The 21,923-nt window shown below is 48.2% G+C and overlaps 1 protein-coding gene across 1 annotated transcript in view; it reads right to left on the minus strand.

Annotated features, from left to right (window-relative positions):
- Nucleotides 1-21,923, minus strand: part of LOC126260102 (cytotoxic granule associated RNA binding protein TIA1-like) — a 1,041,743-nt gene that overhangs the window by 39,993 nt on the left and 979,827 nt on the right. Inside the window, exon 5 of the mRNA XM_049957334.1 lies at nt 16,107-16,236. Coding sequence (XP_049813291.1) covers nt 16,107-16,236 — 130 coding nt within the window. The remainder of the gene's footprint in view (nt 1-16,106; nt 16,237-21,923) is intronic.

The raw sequence follows: 21,923 nt of genomic DNA on the forward strand, positions 1-21,923 counted from the left end.
TGGTTCGGTAATATTGACACCTGTCGGCACCTGCCTTCCGGATGAGGGACTGTCTGGTCTGTTATTTGAGTTTCCTGGTGTTTAGGATCCCTGTTACTTTGGTTAAGTAAGCTTGGTATAGTTCCTAAATTTTGAATGTAGTAATGCAATATCGGCATGTGTGAAGTAGATGTGTGGCCTAATCTGAGCTCTGGTTGCTCCCGGCCCCCTGGTAAGGTAAAGACCACAGCAGTGCTGCAGGGCACAGAGCACGGCGAGACGGGCCGCGGCGGCGTAGGGGCCGGCGTGCGTCAGAGTCCGTGGAAAAACAGCGGCGATAAACGAGGCGCGCAGGGAACGTTTTCATTGCCCGGGCGCATAATTTTGTTATTTTAATGTCGTAATTCGGACGCGGTGGCAGCAACAGCGCAGAGCAGCAGAGGAGCTCGCCCCGTCGGCTCCCTCCCCCTCCCGCCCCCCTCGTGCCTGCCGCACGCGTTCCTCCCACGCCCTCTTTGTCTAACGGCGGATTCGTTTTGCATGCTACAGTGATCGCTATCCGCATTGAAGTATGGGCGTCATACATTATTTCAGTTGATGCGCGCGGTGCGCTAATTTGAATGCAAATATCGGTGTCCCGCGAGGGTGGGGTGCGGAGGAGTGGGTTGGCACTACTGCCTGTGTGTGGTCCGCGGTACCCCCAGGGCTCCATCCCGGTGCCGGCGCTCCCAGTTTCGCGCTGCCGCCTCCCTCCCTTTTTCTCCTCCCACCCGTTTCACCCCACCCCCCACCCTCTCTCGCTCTCTCACAGACACACACACAAACACAGTATGCCCCATACCCTTCCGCAGCGCTACCCACCCCATCGCCTCCCGCCGCCAGTCGCATCGCGTCGGACCCGGCCGCCAAAAATGCGACGCCGCCGGCCAGTGGTGCCAACCCCCCGCGTGTTTTATGCGACTGCTCCGCAGCCGCCCTCTCGGCTAACCCCCGCGGCCGGCAAGCTCCCCGCCCACGCCGCGATCCATGTTTATGTAAGCTGATTTACGCGCCCGCGCTGAGAGAGCGGGCTTAACTTGACGCGGCACGCCTGTTTGCTGCGCTTGTACATCTGCGCGCCGGGCCGTGCCGCTTGTGTGTCACGCGCTGGGTGCCGCTGCCGGGACAATGCATTCACGCGCCGCCGCCCGCCCGCGTGTGCGTGTGATCGGACATTCCTTGCGACTCGTCCGAACACGCCGGGCGCCGGTGTCAGCTACAAAGTGACGGCATTCCCGCACGGCTGCCGGATCGGTTACTCGATGCACGCGTTCCGAAGCCACGAATACCGGCGCAAACACGGCCGCGCTACTGCCCACGTCATTACACAGCCCTGGCGGCTCCTGTCGGTCACTGCTCGGTTCCCCCTGAGTGTGTCCGTGCCAAAAACTGCGTTGGGTCCTCTTGCTCATAAACATTTCCTGCACCACGAGCACACCCGCCGACGTTCACATACAGAGTAGTCGCATAAAAAGTATTTCACCTTGAATGATTGTAGGACACGGTATCGCAACGTATCTTTACACGCGCGCACACACACACAGACACACACACACACACATACACACACACACACACACACACACACGCACACATATACACTACTGGCCATTAAAATTGCTACACCAAGAAGAAATGCAGATGATAAACGGGTATTCATTGGACAAATATATTATACTAGAAGTGACATTTGATTACATTTTCACGAAATTTGGGTGCATAGATCGTGAGTAATCAGTACCCAGAACAACCACCTCTGGCCGTAATAACGGCATTGATACGCCTGGGCATTAAATCAAATAGAGCTTGGATGGCATGTACAGGTACAGCTGCCCATGCAGCTTCAACACGACACCGCAGTTCATTAAAAGTAGTGACTGGCGTATTGTGAGGAGCCAGTTACTCGGCCACGTCGTTGCGTACACCATCACAGGCGCTCCTGTCTGTGATGCAGCGTCAAGGGTAACCGCAGCCATGGTCTCCGAGCTGATAGTCCATGCTGCTGCAAACGTCGTCGAACTGTTCGTGCAGACGGTTTTTGTCTTGCAAACGTCCCCATCTGTTGACTCAGGGATCGAGACGTGGCTGCACGATCCGTTACAGCCATGCAGATAAGATGCCTGTCATCTCGACTGCTAGTGATACGAGGCCGTTGGGATCCAGCACGGCGTTCCTTATTACCCTCCTGAACCCACCGATTCCATATTCTGCTAACAGTCATTGGACCTCGAACATCGCGAGCAGCAATGTCGCGATACGATAAACCGCAATCGCGATAGGCTACAATCCGACCTTCATCCAAGTCGGAAACGTGATGGTAGGCATTACTCCTCTTTACACGAGGCATCACAACAACGTTTCAGCCGGCCGCGGTGGTCTAGCGGTTCTAGGCGCTCAGTCCGGAACCGCGCGACTGCTACAGTCGCAGGTTCGAATCCTGCCTCGGGCATGGAGGTGTGTGATGTCCTTAGGTTAGTTAGGTTTAAGTAGTTCTAAGTTCTAGGGGACTGATGACCACAGATGTTAAGTTCCATAGTGCACAGAGCCAGAGCCACAACAACGTTTGACCAGGCAACGCCGGTCAACTGCTGTTTGTGTATGAGAAATCGGTTGGAAGCTTTCCTCATATCAGCATGTTTTAGGTGAATGCTCTGAAAAGCTGATCATTTGCATATCACAGCAACTTCTTCCTGTCGGTTAAATTTCGCGTCTGCAGCACGTCATCTTCGTGGTGCAGAAATTTTAATGGCCAGTAGTGTATATATGAGGGTCACTCGAAAAGAAATGCACACTATATTTGCAACTTCGCTGTTCAACATGCCGTTCTTGCGATGCCAATTTATTTCTCGTAACAACAATAAAAATAAGTGGATTTATACGTGCCTGTTCTACAGAGCCGTCCCAGATTAGTCTAGTGTGACATTTTCTATCGATATCTACTAACAGGGAAAGTAAAACACGAAGATTAACTAGTACTCCAGCAGCGACGTTGTGTCTCTGGCCCAAGCTGACTGCCACCGCCAAGCTTGGAGTGCTACTGAGTTGCTGCTGGATTTCTGTTTATTCATAGTGTTTTACTGTCCCAGTATAGCTGCGTCGTATAGGACGATTCAGGCAGGCTCCTCTGTTAACAGCAGAGCTTAACTCTCGAGTTGGAAGTGCTTCAGTAAGCTGGAAACACAGATGTCGACACAATTATCATTCTGAGAGATTCGCGTTGTATGTTGATGTAGCTAATGTTCAGAACAAATGGCAGACTTACTTCGTCGTTGCAAAAAGCCGTAATGGTGCAGTTGATGAGCCATCGCTGCATAAGAGAATTTGAAGTTGCGGAAAGGTTTGCGACAGGGGGCAATGAGGAATGTCACGAAGAAATATGGCCAGCTTACACGTATAGATGGACTCCTCCATGCAAGGTTGCAAATAAGAGCTAGTTGGAACATCAAGCGGCCTCTTCCACACCAGTATAAGAGAGATTACTAGGAAGACATAGTCCAGAACATTACATTACGATCAAAGTGTGAGCGTGGCGTTTATCGTAGAAGTTTATCGTGATATTACTCCGACTCCGCTTCCATCACAGGCGGATTAGACGGGATCTTCATCGCATACAATGGAGTGTAGTAAGTCTCCGAGAGTGCTGTGCCGGGGAGGACACCAAATCATCACCATCTCCTTCATCATCATCGACTGGGCTCTGTGATCACAAGAAACAATTCATTTATTGCAGTGTCGTGAACTACCACCAGTGTGAACATACTGGTAACAGCTAGTGATGCGGTGATATGTAAGCACGTTCTTGACTGTATTAGCGCCTGGCCACATAATCTTATGTAGTTTCTTAAGTTTTGTTGGTAGTATAGGTAGAGTATGGACTGAGAGTAAACTGTGAAAGACGAAAATAATCAACTGTACAAAGTAGACGATTTAAGGAATTCTGCTATCTTGGAGACAAAATAACGCATGGAAATAACAAGGAGGACATAAATAGTAGATTTGTAGATGCAAATAGGGCATTCCTGGTCAAGAGAAGTCTAGTAGTATCGAACATCGGCCTTCTACATCTCTGGAGGAAATTTCTGGGAAGCACGTTTGAAGCACAGTTTTCTATGTTAGTGGATCATGAACTGTGGGGATGGCGGAAAAGAAGAGAATGAAAGCGTTTGATATATGATGCTACAGAAGAACGTTAAAAATTAGCTGGACTGATAAGAAATGACGAGGTTCTGTGCTAAACTGTCAAATAAAGATAAATGGGGAACAGAAGAAGACCCAGGATGATAGGACTTGTGTTAAAACATCAGGAAATAAGTAACGTGGTATTACAAAGGACTGTAGGCGAAGTCAGGGTTTCGAATACAGCCAGCAAACTAACAGAGCTTCTCTGAGAGGAAGAGGGGTGCACAAGTGAGGAAAACAAATCTTCTACCCTAGATTCAGGATAAGAAATGTATTTTGTACGGTATTTGTGTGTGTGTGTGTGTGTGTGTGTGTGTGTGTGTGTGCGTGATTACAGGTTAATTTATTGTAATACCCAGTTTTTTGGTTTTTCATGTATTAGAAGCTGGTTGTATGGATCGTTACTGGAGACAAAAACAGAAAGTCTGATGAGCCACAGCTGGAATTAGTTAAGTTCAAATGGATAAAATGGCTCTGAGCACTATGGGACTTCTGAGGTCATCAGTCCCCTAGAACTTAGTACTACTTAAACCTAACTAACCTAAGGACATCACACACATCCATGCCCGAGGCAGGATTCGAACCTGCGACTGTAGGGGTCGCACGGTACCAGACTGTAGCGCCTAGAACCGCTCGGCCACCCCGGCCGGCTAATTAGTTAAGTTAAACAGGTACCTGAGTGTAACAATTTCTGTGGATATCAAGCGGAATAATGACTAAAGCTGAGTCGAAATTAACTTGGTGCAGTTCAGTTGGGGAATGCTGTCATTCTGCAAATGAATTTGTTCGCTAAACAGTAGTGTGAGCCATCCTAGAAAATTGCTAAAATGTGTGGTTCCCTTTCTACAAGGACCAACAATATTATTGAATGCATTTAAAAAAAAAGGCAAGACTTACGGACACTGGGTTATTTGGCTCATACTCCAGTAGAAAATGGCAGAACCCTTGGAACCCTATAAGTAGTACAATGAAAGGTACCCTCTGCCATAAACTTCACAATCGGTTACAGAGTATGACTGTACAAATAGATGTGTATAGAGAAAGAGCTGAGTCTCTTCGTGTGAAAACAGTTGTGTTAGAAGAAAATCCACATCCATGAAGCGCCGCATTATTGAGGTTCAAAAAATGGTTCAAATGGCTATGAGCGCTATGGGACTTAACTTCTAAGGTCATCAGTCCCCTAGAACTTAGAACTAATTAAACCTAACTAACCTAAGTACATGACACACATCCATGCCCGAGGCAAGTAGTGGTCGTGCGGTTCCAGACTGTAGCGCCTAGAACCGCTCGGCCACCCCGGACGGCCCATTACTGAGGTACCACACGCTGTGTAGGGAAATTATATGATCAATAACAAGAGGAAATTATTATGAAATAACGTCTTTCCGTTTCTGACTCGGTATTGCGCAAAGTGTAAGGCCGCTGCAACTTACAGATAGGAACTAGATAGTAGAAGTTATAAATGTGCTACTTGCATACAGTTGTTTCTTTTGTTGATACGTGTCCAAGAGAAGGTATTACCATATATATGTGCCGCTTACAATTTATTCGATTAACATTCTAATGAAAAGAAAATTTCCTCAGGTAGCTGTGTTCTCTTCAGAGTTCTCCATCAAGCAGGAATAGACCACTAGTAAGAGGAAAATATCACGAGCGGTGGCTGGAATATATACACGCGGTAATGTTTCACGAGGGCCCGTCCAACCTAATTCTGGGTTAGAAATTAAAATAATGTGTTCATAAAAATGCGGGTATTAGCGCGTCGCGGTCGCGCCATCTGCCGGCCACCACGCAACAATGGCGGCTGGCCGGCCGCAAGTGATTGTTTGGGCGGCGTCACGTGACCGCGATACCATCGCGACACTGTGCATTATTCATCAGCACGCACACACGCCCTGTGAATTGTTGTATTATAAATATGAACGAGCTCTCCGTTCCGAGTTACCAACGTGCGGCCAAGATGTATGGGCTCGGTCGGACGGCCACGCCGCGCGGAATTAAATGGCGATGCGGTATACTGCATACAGTACGTCACAAGATATGACGAGAAACCGACGGAAATACATCTTACGTACATGGTTTTCTTCTCAAATATTTTTGACTAAAAACGGTTCAAACGGCTCTAAGCACTATGGGTCTTAACATCTGAGGTCATCAGTCCCCTAGACTTAGAACTACTTAAGCCTAACTAACCTAAGGACCTCACACACATCCATGCCCGAGGCAGGATTCGAACCTGCGACCGTAGCAGCAGCGCGGATCCGCACTGAAGCGCCTAGAACCGCTCGGCCACCTCGGCCAGCTATTTTGGACTGGTTACCAGAAAAAAGAGGCGTAAGAGCTCGTAATATACGAGGTACGACAATAAAGTAATGCGACTGATGTGGAAAAAAAATGTTGGTTACCGTTTTAGTCAAGTATAGTGTTGTCTCCTTCAAAGTAGTTCCCTTTTGATTGCACAGCCTTTTTCCAGCGCTTCTGCCATTGATGGTAACATTTCTGGAACTCGAATGAGATTTTCACTCTGCAGCGGAGTGTGCGCTAATATGAAACTTCCTGGCAGAGGTCCCAATTTCCAGTCTCGGTCCGGCACACAGTTTCAATCTGCCAGGAAGTTTCATATTAGCGCACACTCCGCTGCAGAGTGAAAATCTCATTCTGGAAACATTCCCCAGGCTGTCGCTAAGCCATGTCTCCGCAATATCGTTTCTTTCAGGAGTGCTAGTTCTGCAAGGTTCGCAGGAGAACGTCTGTAAAGTTTGGAAGGTAGGAGACGAGGTACGAGGCACTGGTAGAAGTGAAGCTGTGAGGACAGGGCGTGAGTCGTGCTTGGGTAGTTCAGTTGGTAGTCTGCTTTCGGCTGCGGTGGGGCGAGGACGTCCGCTGCGCCCCGCCGTGCGCGACCGTGAGCGCTTGCTTGTGTTTACTTTCGCGCGGCGCGAGTTGTATTTGTTCTACATTCAGTGCTGCTATGGCACACACATGGCGCCACGATACGATCAAAATTACTTTTCAACCAGATCATGCGCGTCCTCGAGCCTATGAAATAGAACAGTTCATACGCGACGATCTACGTTTAGATCCAGCGACTGTCGTCGGAATACATTTTTCTATAACTGCGAGCGTGGTTTATGTTACAATGACCAGTGCAGAGGTCTGCGCGACAGTGGTGTCTAAATACTCGAACTCACTCAGATTCAAACATTCTGACGGGCATATCGGTGCCGTGACGGTGGATCATGCAGGCATGGGCCTAAGGACTGTTCGGGTTTTTGAGCTCCCCTTCGAGGTCCCAGAGGAAGTTGTCAAGGACGCCTTCCGACCATATGGCAATGTTATCAGCCACGTTGCAGAAAAGTGGCAAACTTTCTCGACGTACAAGGTCTACAATGGTGTGCGCCAAATTAAACTTGAGCTCAAGAAACATGTGCCGTCCTATTTGAACATCGGTGGCTGTCGTGCAATCATCATGTACGACGGTCAACCGCGTACCTGTTCCGGATGTGGGCAGGAAGGCCATGTTCGATCGAGCTGCTTACAACGTAGAATTACGCAGATACCGATGGGAGACTCCGCTTCCCCGACGGGGACGACAATCCTGCCCCTCACGTACGCTCAGACGACGATGCGCATCATGGATAAGGACGAAGCGGGCGATCAGACACTTCCATCGACGTCGGAAGTACCAAGGGAGGAAGAGGAAGGACCCCCTATACCAACCCATATGTCGCCCCCTCCACAGCAACAACAGGAGCAACAGTCCCACGGAATCCAGACGCAACATCACATTCAGAACGCGATGGACGTGGACGCGAACATTGTCCCGACCGCGGCTTTCCTAGCGGAAGGTGATACGACGCTGGATTGCCTCCCACATTCGGACACGGATGTCCACGTTCGAAAGCAACGTTCGCCTCGACGACGCAAGCGACGTCGGCGGACCCCTTCTGACGATTGCCTCCTCCACACGGCCGGTCAAGAAGGTGACATCTCATCCGACGGCATGGATAATGCGCCTGCTGAGGATCTAAGTGGTGTAGACGGTTCACTTGCCCATACTACGAGTGCCCAGTTACAACTTGCACCACAGATGCAGCAGGTCGCGTCGGTGGATGGCGTTCCGTCTACCTCTACCAAAGACGACGTACGTGAAAAAGATTTGGGTGCCGATCAGCTACACAGCATCGTGTTGCACCCACTGTGGTCGGACGATGTTGAGGAACTTCCTGGAGAGGGAACGGGTGACAGAGGAGGGGGTGGCATTGGGGATGCCCCTCCTGGCGTCAAAGACTCATAATTTGTAACGGGTTTGGTGGGTCCGGCATCTCTTGCGGTTATTTTTGATTGCCATGGCGTCTACCCTAGGTGAAGAGACTAGGCAGCACACATTTCGCCTTGCCACCATCAATATCAATGCGATAAGGGCACCACACATACTGACAATGCTACAACGCATGCTCGATGCGGCGGACATCGACGTGGCCCTCTTACAAGAAGTATGTGTCGCTAGTTTCCCTGACTTCTACGGATATACCGCCCACATCTTCCACACCTCTTCTACCGATTGTGGCGTGGCTATCCTGCTACGGGACGGCTTGGCAACTACGGACGTACTGTACTTACCGAGTGCAAGAGCCATGGCAGTAACTGTCAACGGTGTCCGACTCATCAATGTATATGCCCCTTCAGGATCAGGGAGGCGGAGAGATCGGGCCCGCTTTTTTTCGGAAGATATTACGCGTCTATTTATGGGCAGCATAGACGATATGGTGATCGGAGGAGATTTTAACTGTACATTATCTCCGTCTGATCAACAGCCACATCACGTCCCGTGTGCGGAATTGGAAATGCTAGTGCGTGACCTTCACCTGATCGACACGTGGCGCCACATCCATGGCCCAGCTCCTGGTTACACCCATTATACAGGTCATTCATCAAGTCGGTTGGACAAGATTTACGTCACAAGCACCCTTTCGACGGCGACGAGAGGAGCAGAGCTCTGGCCCACTGCATTCACCGACCACACAGCCTATATTTGCACCATTGCCCTCCAACCTGCACGTGTGTGGCGCAGTAGACCCCCCTGGAAACTGAACGTCGCCCATCTGGACGAGCCGTCATGTAAAGGTGCTATTGAAGAGTCGTGGAACGCGTCCTTACAGCGTCGTGGTCGTTACCGATCGACCCTCAGTTGGTGGATTGAATGTGCCAAGCCTGCTCTTAGGCTCACCTTCATGGCTTACGCCGGGAAGCGGCGGCATGGAGGAGGAGCACGGAAAACCTTTATTACACCGTCCTACGGGAATGTCTTGCTATGGAGCCCTCACCTGACGGGCAGATCATAGTCAATCGCGCGAAAGCGCAGCTCGTCTCCTTAGCACGCCATCATTTACAAGGCGCTGTTATACGGTCGCGTGCTCCCGACATGATACAATCAGAAAGGCCATCTATGCACCACGTGCTCCTAGAACGCAGGAGGCGCCGTCATGATAACGCCGACATGATAACGGACGACGGACGACACGTGGCAGAACAAGCAGATATAGCAGAAGCCTTCTATGGGCATTACGCTCAACTTTATTCAGCAGTGCTCCCTGATAAGGCGACGGTAGACACCGTTTCAGCACATGTTCACGGTACAGTTCCACCAGACATGGTACCGACTTTACTGGGAGAAGTGACAGAAGAGGAAGTGCTCGACGCCATCGGTAAAGGTGCTCCCCATAAATCACCAGGAATCGATGGATTACCATTAGAGTTCTATCGAGCATTTAAACAACTGTTGGTACCGTGTTGGGTTGAAATTTGTCAGGAATTGATGTCCCCGGGTATACCGTTGCCTGCACCGTTCTTGGAAGGACTGATTGTCCCCATCCAGAAGCCGAAGGGACGGAATCATGTCCGCGATTATCGCCCCTTAACGTTACTGAACAGCGACTTCAAGATCTTCTCGAGGCTGCTATCAGAACGTCTTCGCGCCACACTATTGCACGTCCTGTCCAGCGATCAGATGTCCTTGGGGGGACCCAACAACATCAGAATTGCGTTATGTCGTTACAGAGATCTCATCTCCCTTGCACGGGTGAGACGCTTGCCGGCAGCCCTGGCGTCTATCGACTTTAGCCAGGCTTTTGACCGTGTGGGCCACACTTTCCTCACTGCCGTTCTACGGCGCATGGAATACCCCGACCCCTTTATCATGGTGTTGACACGCCTTCTGCATGGGGCTACTTCTCGAGTTCTTGTTAATGGAAGACTGACGGCACCCATGCCGATCCGCCGATCAGTACGACAGGGATGTCCATTATCAACATTGTTATTTGCATTGGCCTTAGAACCCTTGTTGTGTGGTCTCCGAGACAGGCTCACTGGGATACAGTTCGGCGGCTCCATCTATCGCTGCACCGCATATGCGGATGATTTGATGATCGTCATACGTGGAGCTGACGATATGGCCGCGGCTTTGGACTGGATTGCAACCTACGGTACAGCTTCTGGTAGCCAAATCAACGTTGACAAGTCTGTCGCCTTGGGCATCGGGATTGGGCTACCGCAGGAACACATTGCCCCCTTACGCTTCAGTGATACTGTCCGCTGCTTGGGCTTAGATTTCATGAACGACATGCGACGCGCGACGACGCTCAATTATCGACGCCTTCTTAACAAAATTAGGGCCGGAATTGCAAATCAGCGCTTGCGATCCCTCAACATCATTCAGCGGGCGTATTATGCCAATGTATACCTTGCGTCCCGCATACCGCATGTCGCCCAAACGCTACCCATTCCGCAACCCTTGGCTCGTAGCATTATGGCAGCCCTGGGGTACTTCGTCACCGCTGGTATGTTACTGAAGATCAGATACGTATCTCTTACCCTCCCCAAGGAAAAAGGTGGTCTCGGCCTAGTTAACGTCCATGATAGGGCCATTGCCCTCTATGTTAGCTCACATTTATGTCTGCTGCGCCGTTGTCCTACGAGCCTCACGAGTCTGCTTCTGACGGCACTACGACCTGCTTCACTAAGAGCGCCGGTGCCACTACAGGACATCCCAGCGTCCCTCTTTTATATAGGACGTTTCTATTTAGAACAAAGTTATTGCAGTGTAGCGCTCACGACACCACAAATGGCCACAACTCGACGCCTATATCATGACATGCTGCAACGCCGCCCCCTAAATGTGGTCGAACTAAAATATCCTGACGTACGGTGGCGCTTGTGTGGAAGACTGTACACGATGCCATGCTTGATTCCGATGTTGTTTCCAAATGGTACGTAGTCGTTAATGGGAAGCTGGTGACGCAAGAATGTCTCTACAATATCCACATGGCAGAATCTCCCAATTGTGTGGGTTGTAATACAGTAGATTCTGACGAGCACCAACCCAGCTGTGGAGAGGCGGAACCGGTTTGGCACCTAGTGCGGCAGATGCTGGCTTATTTCTTGCGGGTTAGGCCGGAGCATATATCTGCACGCACGTTATTGTTTCCGGATGAGACATTTTACCCCAAGACTCGAACCAACTCCGTCACCTGGATACGTGGACATGCGGTCCATTACCTCTGTCGTGACGGACACAAGAATTTCCTTGACTTCTGGCTCTGTTTGCAAGAAAGACATCATGCTATTTCCGGGCATACCAGATATCGACAGTGCTTCGCAAACTACCTATGGAGTGCCTTTCACAGCCCGCCGTGCAGCTGGAATGTTCCAGGCAGTGGCAGATGAGGTCAGAACGAACTACAAACGAGCATATACTGAACAATCTTTATCAGTGGGCGCAGTCGCTGAGAAGCCTAACTACGATGTGGTAGCTTTCTTTTCATGTTATTTATGTTTCATATCTTCGATGGTGTCTTCATTCTGTTTTAGTTTTCCAGGCTTGATTAACTATGACTGTTCGCACACTGATATCTATATACATAAAAAAGATAAAAAAAAAGTGGGCAGGAGACCTGCTTTCGAATCCAAATAAATACACAAGAACAAAATAAGAACACAATGAACAACAAATAAAATATAATAAAGTATTATACCCTTTCCTTTCTCCTTTTATTTTTATAAAAAGTTCAGAGGCATATTTAATTTTCGTTCGTTGGCGGAACCTGAAGTGGTGGCGAACGGACGTCCTAGTTAGTTTCAGGATGAAAGTGGCGGTGGCACTAGCTTTGTTTTTGTTTTTAGACTAGACACGTTTTTGGGGGTAATAAGGGTGATAGGGGCCAACGCCTGAAGTGGAAGAGGTAATTTTCTTTCTTTAAGGAAAAAAAATGAAAAAAAAGAAAATAAAAAAAGTAAGAAAAAAGCGGTCTAGGAAAAAAAAGTTGGTAGGGCACTTGCCTGCGAAAGGCAAAGGTATCGAGTTCGAGTCTCGGTCCGGCACACAGTTTTAACCCGCCAGGAAGTTTCATTTCTGGAACTAATCTTCTGTAATATCCTCCAAGACCCTCGTCACAGCTTTTTGTACATCTTGTGTTGTTCGAAAATGGTGTCCCTTGACCGCCTTTCGACTCTTGGAAACAGAAAAAAGTCGCACAGAGCCGATATCTGGTGAATAAGGTGGCTGTGGTAGTACTGAAATTTGTGAGGAGACATGTACTGACAGAGCAGTATGGAATGGCGGATTATCGTGATACAGAATCCAATAGTCAGCAGTGTTGTCACGGACACGAAGAACTCTTTTACGAAAACTTCTTAAATTTCCTTGCAGTAATATTGGTTAACTGTTTGTCCAGGAGGCACCCACTATTTATGAACAATTCACTTGAAACTTCCAGGCAGATTAAAACTGTGTGCCGGACCGAGACTCGGACTCGGGACCTTTGCCTTTCGCGGGCAAGTGCTCTACCAACTGAGCTACCCAAGCACGACTCACGCCCCGTCCTCACAGCTTTACTTCTGCCAGTATCTCGTCTCCCACATTTCCAAACTTTACAGAAGCTCTCCTGCGAACCCTGCAGAACTAGCACTCCTGAAAGGAAGTATATTGCGGAGACATGGCTTAGCCACAGCCTGGGGGATGTTTCCAGAATGAAATTTTCACTCTGCAGCAGAGTGTGCGCTGATATGAAACTTCGTGGCAGATTAAAACTGTGTGCCGGACCGAGACTCGAACTCGGGACCTTTCACGACCCATCCTCACAGCTTCAATTCTGCCAGCACCTCGTCTCCTACCTTCCAAACTTCACAGAAGCTCTCCTGCAGACCTTGCACAACTAGAAGTGCTCTACCGAAGGGCAAATGTCCCAAGTTCGTGTCTAGGTCCAGCACACAGTTTTAAACTGCCAGGAAGTTTCATATCAGAGCACACTCCGCTGCATAGTGAAAATCTCATTCTGGGAACAATTCCCTTGGAATCAAAGAAGCACTCAAGCATGTATTTCACTTTTGACTTTGACATGCGAGCTTTTTTTGGTCTGGGTGATCGCTTTGAGCACGATCGCGAACTTCGGCGTTTTGCCTCTGAATCATACTGAAAAAAACAACTTTCATCACCAGTGATAACACGGCTCAACAATTCTGGATTGAATTCCGTTTGCTCTAACAGATCGGCTGCCACATTTTTCCGTGTTTCTCGCTGTTGTGGTGTGAGATTTTCGGGGACCATTTTTGCACAAATCTTTCTCATACCAAAATCTTCAGTTATTACTAGGCAAACTGTTTCTCGACTGATGTTCAGTTCTTCTGCAATCATTTTCACGGATAATCTTCTATCAGATCGTACGAGTTAAGGCACCCTGGCTTCATTTCTGGTTTTTTCCTGTGCTATTTTTTCTATTTCTAAACGTGCCACTTTCTTTAGTTTACTTCTTTGGTTTGGTTTCAGACTGGCTCCGAGCTGACTTTTAACGAAGAAATGGTCGGAACCACACTCAGCCCTACGGGAATTTCTTACATCCATAATCCAATTTCTGGTTTCTGCGTTGATTGCTATGTGGTCTACTTGGTTGACTGTTTTTCCATCTAGGGATACCCATTTCCCTTTGTGCACCTGTCTGTGTGGGTAGTTAGTGCTACTGATAAACATGCCCTTGGACGTAGCAAAACTAGTCAGCCTTATTCCGCTGTCGTTGCTATTTTCATGCACACTATGAAGGCGAATTGTGGGAGTAAAGCTGGTCTCCTTTCCAATGTTGGCATTATAATCTCCGATGAGAATTCTGCAGCTGTTTTTAGTTATGGAATCCATAACAGCTTCCAGTTCTGCATAGAGTATATCCTTTACTTGATCTTCGCTTTCTTCTCTTGGAGCATGACAGTTTACAAAGGTAAGTTGGTGGTTTTTCACTGATAAGGTCAGAACTGAGATTCTTGGGTTCACTGCAGTTTGAAAACTGTGCTTGACTGCTTCCCCATAGAACTAAACTAAACTCCTCACGAACAGGCCATGAGGGCCCAACGGTACTGACCGGCCGCCGTGTCATCCTCAGCCCACAGGCGTCACTGGATGCGGATATGGAGGGTCATATGGTCAGCAAATCGCTCTCCCGGCCGTATTTCAGTTTCCAAGACCGAAGCCGTTACTTCTCAATTAAGTAGCTCCTCAGTTTGCCTCACAAGGGCGTATCCCGCATCGACGATGTAAGCACCTTCTAGATCTAGCGTCATCATCGAGAAAATACCAGACTTCACCAGGAATACAGGGCTGGAACTATTTAAACAGCGCCACACGGAAGTATCGGGCAGTTCCCATTTGAATAGCGATCTGATAAGACGATTCATTCTAAACGTAATACGAACAGCGAGTGCAAATTAGTAATGTGTGAAGTGCATAGTGACGTGTACTTTGATGACTAAACTGTTATTGTCGAATGCTTACCGTCTAATAAACGTATCTTATAATAGCTTACGAAAATGCCTACGGTTGGAAAGAGAGAGTGACACTTTTCTGATAATTACACAAAAGAGTGGTCTTTTGTCAAGAAAGGACGTACGAATCAGGAAGCGTTGTGCGAGATTTGTAGCTATGGAAAGAATATCTTCGCTTATGTCAGCTCGGTGGACTGATGATAGAAATTAGCTGCCTCCAGGTACTGTGGAATCAATGTTACAGTGCCAGCCTAACTACGAGCTGACTTGCATGGAGTTTTATAAATATGTAAAAGGAAAAAAAGACTTGCTGAAAGAGATGAAATCTTCCGAAAGTATAGTTCTGCCGCAAAAAGTTCTGTGTAATTGTGTTCTAAATAAAAAGTAATCATATTACATTTCTTTTTATTCGTATTGTATACCCCCATCTCAGAGTATCCTTACGAGGTCACAGTTAGGTATGGCAACCTTATCTATACAGCATAAGCGGGACCAGCTGAAATGCCAGACGTGTCACGCTATACACAATATGGAGATGGCTGTTCAAGATTTGTGGGCCCAGTTGCCTCAGGACAACATGAAACGTCTAATCAACTCGATGCCGGACCATATTGTGGCATGTACTGCAGCAAAATGTCGCCCAAAGCGATGTTGATGTTGCACTGCACGAGATTTGACTTTTTTGTATTCACTTTATTTGTTTACTTGTCTTGATTTTTGGATCAAGTGAACCTCACGACTGATAAATTTCATTTCGATCCGATGCTCCTCTGTCGGTGGGCAATTTTACGTGTTGTTGAGTGTATATTATATTACTGTAGGATTTTAGAGTATCAGTTCACGCTTACGCATTAACATAAAATTTTTATAGCAACAACTAACATGCTAAAAATCTACTGCGACTTCTCCTAGCTCGCGCCTAGCAATGGCGATGGCGGAATCGCTTGTGTCGTGTAGCACGCCATTGGTTCCATCCCTGCCAGTGCCATTTTCAACACACTTAACTGTGACACGTCACGTCGCGTGTAGATCGCGTACCAAGATTAGCTAAGGCAGCACAAATCTATAGACTGTACTGAGGTGAAGCAGACGATGTAACTCACCTGTCCTGCTGCCTGTGCGTTGTTTGGGTCACCCGACTCCTTCCCCCAGGAGCATTTGACGGTCTGCCCATTGATGTCCGTGTTGTGCACGGCCACGATGGCGTGCGTAGCCGACTCTTTGGTGGAGAACCTGCAACACACACACACAACAATTGCCGTTACAAGAATTTGCAAAGCCGTGTTTACGACGTATAGACCCCTACAGTCAGAGGCGCCGAAAGAAGTTCCCGACAGCCGCTGTGGAATTGGCCCGATTGCTTCGCGCGTCTACCTCAGCCAATCACGTAATGCGACTCAGCGTCTCTATGGCAACGCCTCCAGCGTTGCAGCTACTCAACAGACCACTATTCTCTCCGCAGGCCGTATGCGGCTCAGTCGAAAGCTGGCAAGAACGCTCCCAGCTGTCAGGGTTTCTCTTACGCCGTCTCTCTTATAGGGCGAGGACGCGCTGAAGAGTAATACCTCCGGACTTTTTATGTGAAAACTCTTTGAGCTTTTTTAAACAAAACAAACGTTGTTAACATTCTGCATCTTTATTCTTCGTGTCTACAACTTTATTTCTCATCCAGGCGACGAACACATTTCTCCCAACCTCAGCCCAGTTTCACTTTGTGCACGGACCCAAAGCTTCATCACTATCAAAGTGAAGTCTTCAAAAGTGTTCCTTGAGTTTTAGAAAGAGATGATAGCCGGATAGGGTCAGATCGGGATGTTATGGAGGATGATCGATGACAGGTAGAGCAAGCCCGCATCTCGTGGTCGTGCGGTAGCGTTCTCGCTTCCCACGCCCGGGTTCCCGGGTTCGATTCCCGGCGGGGTCAGGGATTTTCTCTGCCTCGTGATGGCTGGGTGTTGTGTGACAAGCCGGCCGAAGTGGCCGTGCGGTTAAAGGCGCTGCAGTCTGGAACCGCAAGACCGCTACGGCCGCAGGTTCGAATCCTGCCTCGGGCATGGATGTTTGTGATGTCCTTAGGTTAGTTAGGTTTAACTAGTTCTAAGTTCTAGGGGACTAATGACCTCAGCAGTTGAGTCCCATAGTGCTCAGAGCCATTTTTTGTTGTGTGACATCCTTAGGTTAGTTAGGTTTAAGTAGTTCTAAGTTCTAGGGGACTGATGACCATAGATGTTAAGTCCCATAGTGCTCAGAGCCATTTGAACCATTTGAAGGTAGAGCAAAGTATCGGACTGTTGCAGTCGTCGCAGCGCTCGTGTGTCGTCTGGCATTGTCATTCTAAAGGAGAGGGTGTGGACGAACGCCTAGAATTCGATACTCGATTACAGGACGCTCTTCCCCATGCGTCAAAACAGTTAAGCTGTCGGCACACGGCCGGCCGCGGTGGCCGTGCGGTTCTAGGCGCTTCAGTCCGGAACCGCGGGACTGCTACGGTCGCAGGTTCGAATCCTGCCTCGGGCATGGATGTGTGTGATGTCCTTAGGTTTAAGTAGTTCTAAGTTGTAGGGGACTGATGACCTAAGATGTTAAGTCCCATAGTGGTCAGAGCAATTTGACGGCACACGGACCGTGCATCCGAACATTGAGCGTTGAGCGTGCCGAGTTTCTGACGTCATAGCGTGGAATAGCACGTTCGGGAGTCTTTCCGAACGTGCAGAGCAATATCTGGCATGTCAGTTATTCTGAGCGTGCGTCTGAACGTTGACCAATGAGATGGCACAACGCCACCTACGTCACACGCACGCCGTCTCCCTTCAGTACAGAGTTGTGAGGCGTCATGTTAGCATTCATTTCAAGCCTATATGTATATTTGCCGTTTCTGAGCACCAGCTAATTGAGAATCATTGGAAACCCGTTGTTAACTGTGTGATTCGTTCCAATACAATAATGAGAAACATCATATTCGTGGCAAAAGAATTATTGTAACTTGTGTATTATGACAGTAGGCTATTTGAAGGCAGCGACACACTGAAGATACACCCAAAACGCATTGTTCTTGGTACAATTTGTTATAATTATATTGCAATTAGTAACATATCTACGATTAAGGTTTTCAGCAAGGGCTAGGATACTATGATTAGATACAAAGCCTGTGTTGGTTCAGCGTAACGCGTAGCGTCACTGAGTTGCAATGAGTTATTTGATGCAGAGGCCCCGGGAGCGCTGACATCACTAGATTTTAGCCAAGCTTTTGATCGAGTGGATCACGCGTACCTGACGTCCGTTCTCCAGCACATGCAGTACCCACAGCAATTCACAGACGTCGTGATGCGCCTCCTCCGAGGAGTGCTCGTTAACGGGCGTCTCTCGCAGTCCCTCCCGACTTTCCGCTCCGTGCGTCAAGGCTGCTCCTTGTCGACGTTACTATATCCTCTGGCACTGGAACCGCTCCTCTGTGGCCTCCGTCAACGCCTCACCGGTCTTACCCTACGTGACGTCACATGTCGCTGTACAGCATATGCAGACGACCTGGTTCTCGTGTTCCGCAATCGCGACGATGTCAACAGAGCACTAGAATGGATTACCACGTACGGTGTGGCTTCTGGCAGCTGTCTCAACGTCGCCAAATCGGTCGCCATGGCCATAGGAGACGGGTTGACCCCAGCGTGTGTCGAACCCCTACAGCTTCGGGGCACTATCAAATGTCTCGGAATAGAGTTTCACGACGACATACGGCGCACTGCGGCTCTTAACTATTGCCGCTTATTACAACAAATTCGGGTCCAGATCTTCAACCTTCGTCTGCGGACCCTCGAAATTCTACAAAGGACACACTTCGTCAATGTGTACCTCGCATCGCGCCTTCCACACATAGCGCGCGTTCTTCCAATACCGTTACTGATGGCTCGACGTCTATTAGCGGCATTCGGAGTCTACGTCAGTACAGGCATGCTCTTCAAAGTCAGTTATGAGTCACTGACCCTTCCCCCAGAAAGGGGAGGTCTTGGTCTAGTCCATGTCCACGACAGAGCTGTGGCCCTGTATGTCAGCTCACACATCAAGCTGTGGCGCCACCACCCGGAAAGTTTGACAGGTTTGCTGTTGGAGTCCTTATCTCCGCCCTCCCTTAAGCCCCCACTGACGACGCAAGACATACCCCCACCCGTCTACTACTTCGAGAACTTTTCCATTGAACACAGCTATGTCCGTCTCGCAGTACCACCGACGAAACAGGCGTCGGCGCGGGATATATACCATGTCCTACAGCAGAGGCGCCCACCAAACATCGTGGAGACCAAAAGCCCTCAGGTTAATTGGAAGGTGGTGTGTAAGACGATTCACGCGGTTCCACTGGACACAGCCGTCCGATCCACATGGTACATCACAGTCAATGGTAAACAGATCACCCGATCACTCCTCCACAAGATAAACGTGGCGGAATCGCCTCTCTGCGTAGACCGCGGGATACCAGACACGGACGAACACCGTCTCACATGTGGCGCGGCAGAAGACGTATGGCGCTTGGTGCGACAAATTTTGTTGTATTTTCTACGAGTGACTCCGGAACACATTACACCTCGGTTTCTACTACGTATTTCCGGACCAACAGTATTTCCCGCGCACCAAGACCAACGCTGTCACGTGGATCCGTGTGCATGCGGTACACTATTTATTTCACGATGGACCTAAAGATGTATTCGACTTTTGGAACTACCTACAAGAACGTCATTGCAAGATCGTACGGAACCCAAAATACAGACAGTATTTTTCTAATTACTTAGGGAGTGCCCTACGCGACCCTCCCCGCAGCTGGATCATCAACAGGTAGGAGAAGATACCTATTGAGTGAGCTAAGTTCGATTCACGGTGGAATAACATGATATACGTGAAGACGTACCTGGATGATGAAGCGTAAGGAGAGTAGCGACACACCCTTCTGCATCCTGTATGAAGCACTTTCTTTTTCGTTTTCCCCACATACATTACCTCGGTGTAGGAACGTGCCGAGATATTGTTTTCTTTTTCTCAGAGCACGATGCGGTGCTAGATACATTTTTTTGTTGTGGTATAAAGTAAAACCACATTAAGAATGTATTAAAAACAGTAAATAAAAACAAATAAATAAATAATAATTCCCACAAAAGATTTCCCCTTCCCATCCCTGATTCCTTGACGGACGAGGGAGACACTGTGACCAGGCCTCGGGTTACGACCCCTGATCGCTCTGCCTTCGCCGCCCTCCCCCACCTCCTTTAAATAAATAAATAAAAATAAAAAATAAAAAAGAGGTGGTTTGCATCTTCACACTTCCAAAATTTTTTACCTAACATTCGCGTTTTATTAGGTTCTGATACTTTATTATTAGCTTAATATAAGTATATACTATAATATTTGATGTTATGTAAATACAAGTTTACTTTTTTTTGTGAGGGGTGACTTCGTTCGATTGACTTAATCTACTGGACAGCTTGCGCTACTTGTATAGATATTTTGCTCCTTTTTCTTTTACGCTTCGTAATTGACATGTTGCAAAGATTCTGCTGCTGGGCAGGAACAGTGATCAAGTAAGACTGACCTTGGGGTTTTACTAAAATGTGGGAATGACGAAATAATGTTTATCTTATGCGAAGAAGTATTCCAAATTTGTAGTGCACTATTTGTAATGGCACTTTTATAAGCCTGTGTCCTTATTGATTGGACATGGTATTTTCCTTTTCGTGGACGATGGAGGAAATGTGCGTTTTAATGGAGCTAACGTGGGAATTTCACGCGCGCCCGTTGAGTAAACAGTGTGATTTACGAACTAGAAACATCCCTCAACTGCCGCTGGAGTGCGTTGCGATCGCGTATACCACGTTGGGGCCCACGTACCGTATGCACAAGTCGCCTCGTTCCTGAGCGTTCAGCAGCACGTTGAACTTGGCACGCTCGACGTTAACGTTCGAGAGCACGGTCCGTGTGCCGACGGCTTTACGTTACACACTGTCATTTTACACGCTACAATTCGGAGCCCTCTAGACGCAAGCGGGAAAGTCGGTCGAGTCCCTTGTGATAACTTAACTGATACTGAGAACGGAATAAAAAATTCGGAAGCATTACTTTTCAGCACGCCCTCCTGTTTTCTGCAGTCTTGAGATTCAAAGCTGTTAACGTAACGTTTAAAGTGTATTATCTACTCCTCCTGCAAGGTGGATCCTACAGCTGTCACCGCATCTCACAAGGGGAGGCCGCCAATTGTGAAATTCAGATTCGAGTCATACTGCGCATAATAAAAGCTCATGGCCAGAGGTGTAATGTGGCAAAGCACCAAGATGCACTTCTCAGCCGTTGTCGAGAAAATCGACAGTTAAAAGAAACCGCTGCGGTGAAATACTCTCTACGTTTAATAATTTTCTGCAGCGTCGTGGCGCAGCGGTAAGCGCTCGGGTTCGTAATCCGAAGGTCGCCGCATCGAATCTCGCGCCATGCAACCTTTTTTTTTAGTATTTGTTTTTTGTAATTCAAATGTGTGTATACACACACACACACACACACACATCGATATATATATATATATATATATATATATATATATATATATGTGTGTGTGTGTGTGTGTGTGTGTGTGTGTGTGTGTGTGTGTGTGTGTGTGTGTGTATACACACATTTGAATTACAAAAAACAAATACTAAAAAAAAAGGTTGCATGGCGCGAGATTCGATGCGGCGACCTTCGGATTACGAACCCGAGCGCTTACCGCTGCGCCACGACGCTGCAGAAAATTATTAAACGTAGAGAGTATTTCACCAGCGGTTTCCGCAGCGGTTTCACCGCAGCGCTCGGGTTCGTAATCCGAAGGTCGCCGCATCGAATCTCGCGCCATGCAACCTTATATATATATATATATATATATATATATATATATATATATATATATATATATC

Source organism: Schistocerca nitens, chromosome 5, assembly GCF_023898315.1.
Source record: "Schistocerca nitens isolate TAMUIC-IGC-003100 chromosome 5, iqSchNite1.1, whole genome shotgun sequence".
NCBI classification, from domain to species: domain Eukaryota; kingdom Metazoa; phylum Arthropoda; class Insecta; order Orthoptera; family Acrididae; genus Schistocerca; species Schistocerca nitens.